General features: G+C 41.8%; 1 protein-coding gene across 1 annotated transcript in view; it reads right to left on the bottom strand.

Moving 5' to 3' along the window:
* The window catches only part of Gpr158 (G protein-coupled receptor 158), a 352,600-nt gene that overhangs the window by 308,384 nt on the left and 31,571 nt on the right, over positions 1–12,645 (bottom strand). The window contains exon 2 of the mRNA XM_075970642.1: positions 3,566–3,671. Within this exon, the coding sequence (XP_075826757.1) occupies positions 3,566–3,671 (106 nt within the window). The remainder of the gene's footprint in view (positions 1–3,565; positions 3,672–12,645) is intronic.

Raw genomic sequence — 12,645 nt, 5'->3', positions numbered from 1 at the left:
CTCCTGATCCTGGCACAGATACATAAGCCCTTATGTTCAACTTGAATACCTGTAAAAGCCACAGAACAGGGAGGGAGCAGGTTCTAAGTCAAAATATGCAGTATTGTAGTAATATGGAGCGGCGGCGGGGCTATGTCCCCAAAACCCCAGCCGCCTGCCCGGCTAGCTTATGCCCCGAAATAATTACATAGACACTGTATTCTTTTAAACACTGCTTTGGCCCATTTCTATGTAGCTTCTTCTAGGCTAATTCTCACATATTAATTTAGCCCATTTCTAATCATCTGTGTAGCGCCCCTAGGTGCGCTTACTGGGAAGATTCTAGCCTAAGTCCATCCTGGGTCGGAGCTTCATAGCATGCGTCTTCCCTGGAGCAGGTAGCATGGCGTCTCTCTGAAGCGTCTGCTCAGGAGAGGAGAGCTGTGGAGTCTGACCTCACTTCCTCTTCCTCCCAGCGTTCTGTTCTGTTTACTCCTCCCACCTAAGGGTGGGCCTATCAAATGGGCCTAGCAGTTTCTTTATTGCTTAACCAATGAAATCAACAGATTGATATATGACACTCCCACATCACAGTATCATACTTTTCCCTTTCTTTTCAAAAATAAGTTCATTTTATGGGTTTGAGTGCTTAGTTTGTGTGCATATATGTGCACCATATATGTACCTGGAACTGGTAGAAATCAGAAGAGGGCCCTAGTTCCCCTGTAATCTGGGTTACAGGGGGTTGTGAATTGCCATGAACCCTGGTCCTTTGCTCAGCATCCAGTGCTCTAACCACTAAGCCTCTCTCCAGCCCATCATTTCAGCTTCTTGATAGCACTTTTGGAGCACTGAGCTTCTGTAGTAATAAGGGCGGCGGGGCTGCGTCCCCAACACCCCAGCTGCCTGCTCGGCTAGCTTTTGCCCCGAAATAACAACACACAAACTGTATTCATTTAATCACTGCCTGGCCCTTTAGCTTTTGCCCTCACTGGCTAATTCTGATATACCGATCAACCCATTTCTAATAATCTGTGAGCACCGGCCTTACTGGGAAGATTCTAGGTCAGAGCTTCATCGCATGTGTCTGCCCGGGAGCGGGGCATGGCGTCTCTCTGAGGCGTCTGCTCCCAAGAGGAGAGCTGTGGAGTCTGAGCTCACTTCCTCTTCCTCCCGGCATTCTGTTCTGTTTACTCCACCTACCTACGTCCTAACCAATAAAATGGGCCAAGGCAATTCCTTTATTAGCCAATGACCTTCCTCCATCAAGCTTCTTGCTACAACATATTCAAATAAGTCATTGAACTGTCAGTTGTCCTAAAGAATGTGCTTTTTGAGTTTTTCCATGAGAAACTGGGTAAATACTATGCATATATATGTATATGTATTATGAAAAGTCACATATTTCAACCTAATCTTTGTTCATTGGAATAGAAAACAGTATTGTTTCTTGAAATAATTTATTTGAAAGCTCTAAAACACACAAGACTCAAAAATTAATATTGCTGATGCAATGAAAATAAATCAATCTTCTAAAAGTAGTTATTGGTAATAAAACCATCCAGTTAAAAAATGAATGCTACAAAGAAACAAAATGACTCAAACATTATTATAAGCTAAGAAGGGCCCATCTTCCTATTTCTAAACAGACTGTTGACTCCAGCACCCATACCAAAGCAAGGCTGCCTAGAAATGGTCACTCTTAGACCAATAGCCACAGTGGGAATTCCAGCACGGAAAAAAAGTCCATGCTAGTTAAAGACAATGCAAAATGGCCATACACAATTGCCATGGAGATAACCAAACTAAGGACAATCACCAATCATCAATTGAAATTTATATGTTTGAAATTGCTAGAGTCATTCAAAGGGAAGTAAAGCCTCAGAAATACTCAAAACCATAGGATTACCAAATAGGGACAGAAGGTTTTACCAAAGCAAAAGGGCTCACATACATCATGGAGTACCACTCGGTAAGGGATTGAGGTAAAAAGCTACATAGGGTTGGCTGTGTGAGGGTATATAGACATGAAAGAGATTTGGGAACATATGCGAGGAACCAAAGAGGAAAGATAGCATTATATGAACATTATGGAGGTGGGATAGGTTTAAAGAAGCATCTCTCAATCTGTGAGTTGTGACTTTTTTCGGAGTCTAACAACTCTTTCACGGAGATTACCTAAGATCATCTGGCAGATCAGATATTTATATTACAGTTCACAACAGTAGTAAAATTGCATTTATGAAGAAGCAATAAAAATAAGTTTATGGTTTGCGGTCACTACAACATGAAGAACTGTATTAAAGGGTCAAAGCTTTAGGAATGTTGAGAACCACTGGATTTAGAAGGACAAGAAAAAGTATGAAGTTGTTGGGTACTCGGGGGTGGAGAATTGGGGGCTATTGTGATAAAGAGAATGGAAGTGGATAAAGGTATACGTGATACGTAGGGGAGTGTGCGACTTTGGGAGATCATTGGGAGAATGGTGACCTTGGTGCTATCTTAGTGATGTGCAACAGCATGATATTGCAGGGTGTGCATAAGGTGCAAATGTGAAGGGATTATATCCATATATGTTCATACATATGCCTGTGTGCCTATAATTACAATGACAAAAAGAAGTACTTAATGGCAAACGTCCCTTCTGGCTTAAATGGCCTTGCTCTAAAACCATATATGTGCAGTATGCACAACCGCCATTCACAAATGGAGAAGTTCAAATTAAAGATGCTGGGTATGACTTTGTAGAAACACCACACCCTCCTATTTAAAATAAACTGAGTCAACTTTCCTTACAAATCTATGGAGTCAACCTTGGGATATTCCAAGTGTTAAAGGTCAGAAAACTGGAACTGTGTGCATGTTTTCACAGCATTTTTTGGACTTTAGAGACAGATTAGTGAGAAGATATTCTCTAGTATGTCATCGTATTTCTTCTTTGAAACTGCAAAAGGCAAGTGGCAAGGGTCATTGCTGTTGCTGTTGCTTCCTGAACAAAAAAGACAGGTCTTTCGCAGAAGTGTAATCTCTGTTCTTTATCAGCCAGAATCCCACCCAGTCGAACCCGGTGGGGGTGGAAAGGAGGAAAATGCACACAGCTCTCACAGTCCCTTTCCAGATCCCTGCAGAGAAGTTTCTCCTTGTTTTCCAGACTACCCTGCCACACCTGCTCTACTACACTTTAGCAGATGGCAATGTGTCTAAAGGGATCCCACAAATGTGACAATGAGCATCACCATGCATGAAAAGATGTTTGCTCTGTTTGGTCCCACTGGGGCTGTTTCCTCATTTCTTGATTGTTGTACATTTCTAGCTTGTTCTAAAGAATTAAATCATCCTTTAATCAAAGTCAAATTTCAGCCACAACCTTACTTTTGGCCGTGTCTTAAGGGTCCCCAAAACAGTTTCTCTGCAAAAATGTTATTTTCTCCCCTCTTTCAGTTTATTTGACAGAAGTGAGATGTGTCTGGATTCTTTCCTTCTCATTCGGATGCGCAGGGTCATTCACCCACGCAAATGAAGCATGTGCGAGAGCCTTCCACGCCTTTGTCTCCGATTTTGGAAGATCTTATCCTTGTGTTCTTACCTCTGAGTTGTTAAGATGGCATTTGTGAGTCCCTGAAAACCAGCCGTCACTCGAGCATTGGTCAATGTCCACTTTCTGGAGATTTATATCAACTTTCATCACACCCCTAAAATAAAACAAAGAAGAAGAAAAAGTCAGCGTGAGCCTTGACATTTTCTAACCGTTGTTCTGCCCTGGAAATGAGACGAATGTAAAGAACGTCCTAAGCTCTTTACACTGCCCACTTAGATTTAACTCAGGTTAACTCAGAGAAGAAACATAAGAGGGCAAATCCAGCAAACACTCATTTTGTTCAGCTTGCAAAAGTAAGGACTTTGTACATTCACAATCTCCAGCCGCTTAATGTGGTACCTGGAACAGAAAAGGTGCTCAGTAAATAGCTAAAGATTTACTAAACCACACAGTATGGTAGTGGACATCGCAGAAAACTTGACTCTAAAATAACACCTGTCCCAGAAATGCCTTCTTTACAGTGAGTGCTAATCTCATTTCACTCTCCTGCTAAAACTTGTCATCTGTGGTGGGAGCTCAGAGAGGCTGGCGTAACCGGAAGAAAACGCTTCTCTTTCCACTCATCTTCTATAAGTTACATAAATGCACAGATGATAGATAGGTGGATATTTATAACGTGATGTAAAACGTAGAACATAGGAGTTAGTATTAGTAACTAAGATTAAGATTTAAAAAAAATTTGCTTGCTTTGACCAAACCTGTGCTTGCTTTGAGCAGCTATTAAGAGTTGTTGGCAAACTGCTACCAAATACGCCAATGTTATAAATGTATTATTCAATAAATTCTGACATTATGGATAGACACAGGCATATCCATCTCTGTTTATGACATAGTACACATGTCAGATAATAAATGATAGTTATAATAAATTCTATGATGTGGTTTTGGTCTTGTTTGTTGTTTAGTTTTCAACTTGACACAAGCCAGGGTCATCTGGGCAGAAGGACCCTCAACTGAGTAAACGCTGATATCAGACTGACTCAGACTGAGCAGTTGGTAAGACTGTGGGGGCACTTTCTTGATTAAGGATTGTCAGGGGAGGGCCCAGTCCAAGTTGGTGATACCATCCCTGAGCAGGTGGTCCTGGGCTGTCCAAGAAAGCAAGCTAAGAAAGCATAGCAAGCAAGCCAGTAAGTAGTTTTCCTCCATGGTCTATGCTTCAGTTTCGGCCTGCAGGTTCTTGCCTTGACTTCCCTCCATGATGGACTGTGATCTAGGTCATATAAGCAAAATTAACTGTTTTCTCCCCAAACTGTTTTTGTTCATGGTGTTTATCACAGCAATAGAAGGCACACTATGACAGGTAACATTACAAAGAAAGAAACATTATGGTGGAGGGGAACAGGTCAAAGGGATAAGAGGAGATCAGGATAAAATTTATGACTGGAATAATGACAGCCCTTCACTTTTCATGACCAGAATCATGAAGTTTCCCACTGGACTGTCATTGGCTACAACATTTTAGTATTCTCCCTTGAATACCTCATTATGAAGCATAAATTATCCAAAATAGCTATTTTTACTTGTGTCAAAATTTCTAGAAATAATGAGTTCAGGTTTTTTTGTTTGTTTGTTTGTTTGTTTTGGGTTTTTTCTTTTTCCAGCTATTTGTAACACCACGGAGAGCTTAGAGGCAAGACAGGCCAAAAGTCTTGCTCGCTCAGCACCATGGTCACCAGTGGGAACTGCAGGAGGCTGCCATTGTTCTGCTGCTTTTCTTTGAAGAAAATTGGCTTCAGAGATAAGTAGCTTACTGGTTGAGAACGTTCTCCCTTAGTTTTAAGTTCATATATAGAAACTAAAAAGTCGCCGCAGACTTTCAACCCAGCCACGAAGCACTTTGGGTTTGCTCAAAACCACCAGAGGTAAATGAGCCGTGCGTTCACCAGATGGGAAATCAGTGCTGACTCATCTTCATTAGGGCCTCCTCGGTGCCTGGAGACCCACTGAGCCCTGGGGAAGGTGCTACAGACTTCCGGAGAGGGAGGTGGAGTTTAGGGGGGACTCCGTCAGAGGGAAAAGCTCTCATACTGGGGAACAGTAGACATTGTGAAGGAACGCAGAGACGCAAATGAGCACGGTCCCTCATTCAGAGGCCAGCTCCAAGCCCCAGCACGCCTGCACCTGGAGTCTCTGGGGCAATGTCTCTGAGGCGGAAGTTCTGTTCCGCCCTTTCACATCCCAGAAGCTCCACATGCTGCCAGGAAATGACTGTACTTTAAATGCCTCAGGACTAGAAAATGAAGGGATAAAAAGACTATTGGTGACTTCCAGAGATTAAAAAACAACGAATTCTATAAAACTATAACTTTTGTTATAAAGTAACTTTTGTTACTCCCAAAACCCTTGGTGCTCCATAGACCAATGTGTCCTCCCCTACTTGTTGTGGGCGGGGAGGGGCGGAACGGGAGGGGAGGGGAGGGGAGGACACAGGACAAGCTTCAAATTCCTTTCATCCTTGACAGTCTAATATTTTGTCACCCTGAACAGGTTTCTGTACCAGAGTCATTGCCAAGTGCTGCAAATTGGCTTTCCACACTTTTCTCGTCTTTTAACATTTCTGTCCCATTGCCACTAACTAGTTTCATTACTAACTGCTTCCAGATCTTCATCTCTAGCACAAGTAACAGCTTTTTAAAAATAGCTGTTTGGTTCAGTCTGGCCTTGTTCCAGGTAGAGGACCCAGTGTGACGTCTATAGAGTTCAGAGCTTTCCTTCCAATGGAAAGACTAGGTCACTGATACACATTCCTAACAGTTTGACCTCTGTCCTGACATGTATTCTAACTTTTGGTGGATGCATACCACGGACACAAAGAATATTACCAGAGACCAATGAGGTCCCCCAAGTGGCTATAGCAATAACTTAGTGTTTGAATTTGTTTTCCTATTGCTGTGATAAACAGAATGACAGAAAAGCAAGTTAGGGGAAGGAAGGGTTCTGTTGTACTTTACTGTCCACCATCAAGGGGAGCCAAGGCAAGAACCTAGGGGCAGAAACTGAAGCAGAGGCAACGGAGGAACACTGCTTAGTGATTTGCTGAGCCTGCTATCTTCTATAACTAAGCACCACCAGCCCAGAGGTAGCACCTTGTGCAATGAGTTGGGCTTTCCAACATCAATCATCAATCAAGAAAGTGCCCTACAGACTTGCCTACAGGCCAGTCTGGTGGAGGCAATTGCTCAGTTGAGGTTCCCTCTTCCCAGATGACCCTAGTTTGTGTCAAGTTGACCAAAACTCACCATCACTGTTAGTTTCTGCTGCATCCTGCCTCAGCTGCCAAAGCGGCTACATCACCACCTGTTGCCAGACGCCCTTCCATCCGCAGCTATGCCACATGTGCCCCCCCCTTTAAAAGTGCCCATCAGAGCACAGCTCGCTCTCTCATCTCTGCTCTCTCTCTTTGTCTGCCTACCTCGCTCATGTCACCACTCCCTCATGGCCTTTCACTCTTTCACCTTCCCCTCCCCCACTCCCCCTCCATATTTCTCCTCCCCCAGTAAACCTCTTGCCCCAGCTCTGTTGCTTAGTGGCACACTTTGGCAAGGCCCTCCAAAAGGTACCCACTTCAACTTTCTCTTTTTTAATATTTATCGTCACACTTAGCTCTGTCCAGTACAACTGAAGACTGCCTTAGCACGCAGCCTGGGTCGTCCTGCACTGCCTTGTAGCCAGTTTCCAGAAATGCCCACTGCCTGGGAATGGGGATGTGTTATAGCATAAAGGGACTCTTGCAACTAAACTGTCATTCTTTCAGAAATTTTTCCAAAACAGTTGGTCAGTAAGCTCACTCTTGGTATTTCCAAGGACCTCAGAAGGTGCCATGCAAGCAGGGGCCAACAAACTGAAGTATATTGAAGTAAAGGTGATACAACCCCGAAAACATGTAAATACGATCCTGACCCTTCCCTATTCAACACCAATATTTTCATTTTCATAAACTGAAAACCATAGAGGATAAAACTTCTTGGCACAGCGTTCTAGTTGGGCCTCTCCCACTTCTGACCTCTAATCCCTCATGTATGCATTTTGTTTTGTTTTGTTGTTGTGTTGTGTTTTAAACAACTCAGAATGACATATAGGGCCCAAGAAAATTCTCACTGTCTCACAAAACCTTGCCTTTATAAGTTCTGGCATTATATCCCGGGTTTCACACAAGTTAGGCACTCTACAACTGAACTATGTCCCAATCTCTCTGGCATTATATCTTTCTTAGGTATTTTCTCCTAACTTCTCAGTAATGCAAACACCCAATTAACTTTGGAAAAAGTTTCAATGTTAAGGAGAAGCAAAAAGTAGCTAAACTAACAGCGGGCAAAGGAAAACTGAAGGACGGAGGTTTAAGCAAAGATAGACTCTCAGGAACATCTGTGGATGACAGAATGAAAAAACAAAACTGGAGACCAAAGGAAAACTTCCAGAGTCTGCTGGGTTTCTCAGCCCTGTTACCTTGAACTCAACTCTCTGCTCCACTACTGGGGGAGAAAGTGACACAATAATCCATGGAATCAGCATTAATGAAAAATGACAGAAAATGTGCGAACACTATAAGAGGAAAAAGGTAAATAACCAACGCAGCCACAAACCCAGTGTTCTTCAACATAGAGTCACCTGTCTGCTGGTGCAGTCAGGACAAAAAAGTTGTGGGAGTAACTAAGCATTCTCTGATTGGATTTAGGGCCCACTCCATCAAGGGAAACCATGCTTAACACTGCTCAGGTGGCCAAGAACCTGGGACTAGATAGGCCATGAACCTAGAGAAAAACTAAATTCAATTGTTCTGCTCAAGCAATTTGCCAAAATAACGACTCCTAATGACGTTCTGCTATATCCCTAGATGACTGTCTTGCTCAGTCATCATCAGAGAGGTTTATACCTGCAATAGATGGAAACAAATATAGAAACCCACACTGGATAATGGCAGAGTGAGAGACCTTGGAACACCCAATCCTAAGTGAAACATCTCCATCGAAAATCTCTACCATCTCCCCTCAGGATTCAGATCTTTGTAGAAGAGGGATCAGAAAGACTAAGAACCAGTAGGGATGGGAGACACCAAGGAAACAATGCTTTCCAGTGCCAACAGTACTGATGTACACATGAACTCACAGAGACTACGGCAGCACGCCAGGGTCTGCACAGGTCCAAGTCAGCTAGGGTCCCAGCACTGAGAGGGAGGAGTGGGCATGATCTCCCATCCCTAATTAAAAAGCTATCTCCAATTGACAATTAACTGCAAAGGAAAAATCAGCTTTCTCTGACGGACTCTTCCTGGGAATACGAACCACACTTAAGGGTAGACACATGCACAGCAGTAGACAACCAATTCAGAATGAACTTTTTTCTCTCTCACAAAATGCGTTGTCTAAGCATTTTCACCTTACTGGCCTTTTCTTATATAAATTGATTCTGATTTGGGATTTTTATATGTTCTCTCTCTCTCTTTCTCGCTCTCTATCCCTCTCCCCCACCCCGTGTGTGTGTGTGTGTGTGTTCTTTGTACTTTTTCATTGTTTCGTATATTTTTCTCTGTTCTGTTCTACTCTGATTTGTTTTGTTGGTGTTGTTGTTTTGTTGTTTACCTATTTGTTTTCTAAAGAGAGAGAGGAAAAGGGAAGCCATGGTCAGAATATATTGTATGAAAAAATGTATTTTAAATAATAAAAATTTACACTGTTAAAAAATTAATGTGCTGGAATAAAGAATTAATGAAAGCAGAGGCTGTTAGACCAGTGATAGGTTATGTCCAATCATCCCCTTCCAGATGCAATAGTTAGCCACAACAGACCCTGAGTCTGTGGACAACTGCCATAATGAAACATATAGAGCGTAGAGCTAGCTTTGGCCTCCGAAATGGTCACAGTAATAGTTAAAACTGGAATCTGTTTGTTGACTCTTGGAAGACAACGAGGAGCTCGGCAGTGGTGGCTCATGCCTTTAATCCCAGCACTTGGGAGGAAAAACAGGTGAAGCTCTGAGTTTGAGGCCTGCCTGACCTACAGAGTGGGTTCCAGAACAGCCAGGTGTACACAGAGAAACACTGTCTGAAAAGCAAAACAAAAAAACAATGAGGGAAGTACTAAAAGGACATTTGTCACACAATAGGTAGGGAGTGTGACAGTACTGACCTAGTAATGACCTGTGAAAATATGAACTTATGGATCTGACTGACCAATACTCCAGGCAAAAGTGGAAGAAGAATTGTTTGATTCCTTGAAAATGCCGGAGAGCTAGATTTTGCTCCTTTGTCAACTTAACAACTTTTAAAATTCCAATTCAGGTGTGTGAAGTGTTTCCACACAGCTGTCTTGCACAGCTGACCTGTGGGCTCTTTTTTTTTTTTTTTTTTGCAGACTTAGGACTACACCGCAATTCACCACGCCCCTTCCCGCCCAGCTCCAAGAGCAGAACCACATCTCTAATTTGTGTCTCTTTCCTCGTGTTTCAAATGGCATCCTGTTCTTATTGGCTGCCCATGCCACTTACTGCAATGCCCCAATTCATCCTTTCTTTAAAGTTGAGAGCTACTCCTCATTTTACTTATTCATCTACAAGTGAGCACTAGGCATGTAAATAATGCTATTATGCAGTAATTTCATTTTTTAGCAACACTTAAGAGAAATATTAAAAGCCCAGTTTACAGTGTTTGAAAATAAAATGGTTTCTCATCCTTAGTGTCTCCTAGCAAAAGATTCTCAGAATATACGTTAGGGTCAGAGCAAAGACCCACCACAGAATAGAGATATAAAATCCTTTAAGGCCTAAAAATAGATCTAAGACAATGCCTTTGGAACATGTTAATTCAAAGATCTTCCAGTGGTAAACTGTGTGCTTCTGGACATCTAGTAAACAAAAGGAATTCCAATATCCTCAAGGTTTATTTCACAGCACCATTGGGGCCCAGGATTATTTCTTTATGTTTGTTATTGTTATCGGGATTTTTTTTTGTCCACTTTTTTTTTACTCTAAATCTTCTATAGCCCAGACTGGTTTCAAACTCCCTATGAAGCTGAGTATGACCTTGAACTTCTGATTATTTGCCTGAACCTTTAAGTGTTGAGATTAGCGGGATGATCAGTACTTACAATTTTGTGAGATGCTGAGGGCCAAACCCAGGACTTCATGTATAGTAGGCAAACACTCTACCCACTGAGCTATAGTCCCAGCCCTAAAAGCCAGGATTTCTAAACCAAAAAAAAAATGCTTATGTCTAAGAAATACATGAGTGTGGTATCTTTCTGGTAGAATGCAATTCAGTAAGATTCACAGAATACCTACAGGAGGCCTCAGCAAAGAAATTTCTCTTTGCCACAAAGACCATTACAAAACACCACAACTGACTAAAATACAACAGAAAAGAAACTGTGTGATACCTAGTCAAAACTGGTATATCTAAACATCATTCCAGCATCTACGGCTCAGGGATCATTGAGGAAGCCAGGGTGGAAAGATCGTAGGAGCCAGAGGAACAGGAAGTTTGCTGTGAAACTGTATCTTCTAGAAATGTCATCGACTATGCCCATGAGGTCTCATTAGCGTGGCAGCTGCAACAAAGCCTGAAGAGCTACACGGATGGACACGCTAACAAAGAGAGTTAAATCTCAGCTCTAGAGGGGGGATTACCAGCAAAGAGAATGCTGAGAGTAGGAGATACGGTCTTTCCCCGGGAAGAGTCCTCCTATTGGTTATCCAATAACAAAAGGACAATCCTAAGACCATACATATATATATAACACTGTACAGGCTGAGAAGGTTATATATATGTGTTTAAGAATCTATTTGATACATTTATATATTCATATTATACAATTTAAAAAGAGGCTATAAATTTGAGAAAGAGCAAGGGAATGCATAACATTTGTTGGGGAAGAAATAGAAGGGGAAAAGATGGAATTTTAAATTTAAAAAATACAGTAACTTAGAAAAATAAAAAAAAACTATTATCAGTTTTAAAAAGAATACCTGCAGCTGTCAGTTTCTGACATAAACAGGCACATCAGCATCTTGATTGACAAGGAGACACATAACACTTTAAAGTACAGCTTCCTGGTTTTTAAGGTCAACAAGGAGACTGAGACAGCCACACAGATCCTCACTTCTTTAGGGAGCAAGGATCATTCAGAGGATGAAAACGAGAGCCCAGGGGGAAAAGCTGAAACCTTTGATGAAGCGTTCTGAGAGAGAAAAGCTGGGTCCTAAGGATGACCTGGCAACATGTGCTCCAGTGGCTTTCAAAATTACCACAGATCAAGGGCTACTGTTCACATCCTGTTTCATGCGGCTTCTGGCCTGGAGGACTGTCCTTGTTATCCTAGCCTTTTACCTCAATGGTTTGTTGGTAGACAATTGGGGAAGAAACACAAATTTCCTTATGGGTCTCTGGGCTAAGTTTCAAGGAACCACACACATGGACCCTCGCCTGGACCTAAGAGCCTGCAGAGGAACGACGTCTTCCTGAGAAGGAGTAAGAATATTTTTCATTAAGGAGCCTATCTACCAGCAGAAAGTATCAGTGCATGCTCAATGTCTCAACATTCAGGGGGCTGAAGCAGAAGGATCTTGAGTTCCAGACCAACCTGGAGTATGCAGTGAAACCCTGTCTAAAAATTAGTAAGGAAATAAATGACTGAAGTGAAATAATGGCGATACTAGATTCTAACACAAAAGGATAAATATTCACAAGTCCATATTCCCAAATACAAGAAAAAATAAAGAAAGAAATCTTTCTTACAGAAGAATTTCAGTTGAAAAATATGCAAAGAATTAGAGAAATAGAAAACTGACTATTAGAACATAATATTAGGGGTGAGAAAGTAGCTAAGTGGTACAGTGTGGTTGCTTAGAATGCACACCTGGGTAAAATGCCCAGTTCAGAAGAAAAAGAAAGAAAGAAAAGAAAGAACAACATAGCAATAATTATTGCAACTAAGACCTGCAGAACATTAGTGAAAAAAAATCTTTGAAGAATAGCAGGATATTTGAATAACCTCGAAATATTTTGCCTATGACACTCATTACTATGGTGGATTTAACATAATATCTAGAACCCTTTGGTACACATTCAGTCT

This window comes from Microtus pennsylvanicus, chromosome 4, assembly GCF_037038515.1.
Source record: "Microtus pennsylvanicus isolate mMicPen1 chromosome 4, mMicPen1.hap1, whole genome shotgun sequence".
Taxonomy (NCBI): Eukaryota; Metazoa; Chordata; class Mammalia; order Rodentia; family Cricetidae; genus Microtus; species Microtus pennsylvanicus.
The sequence above is the reverse complement of the archived record's forward strand: the minus strand, read 5'-3'. Positions and strand labels throughout refer to the sequence as shown.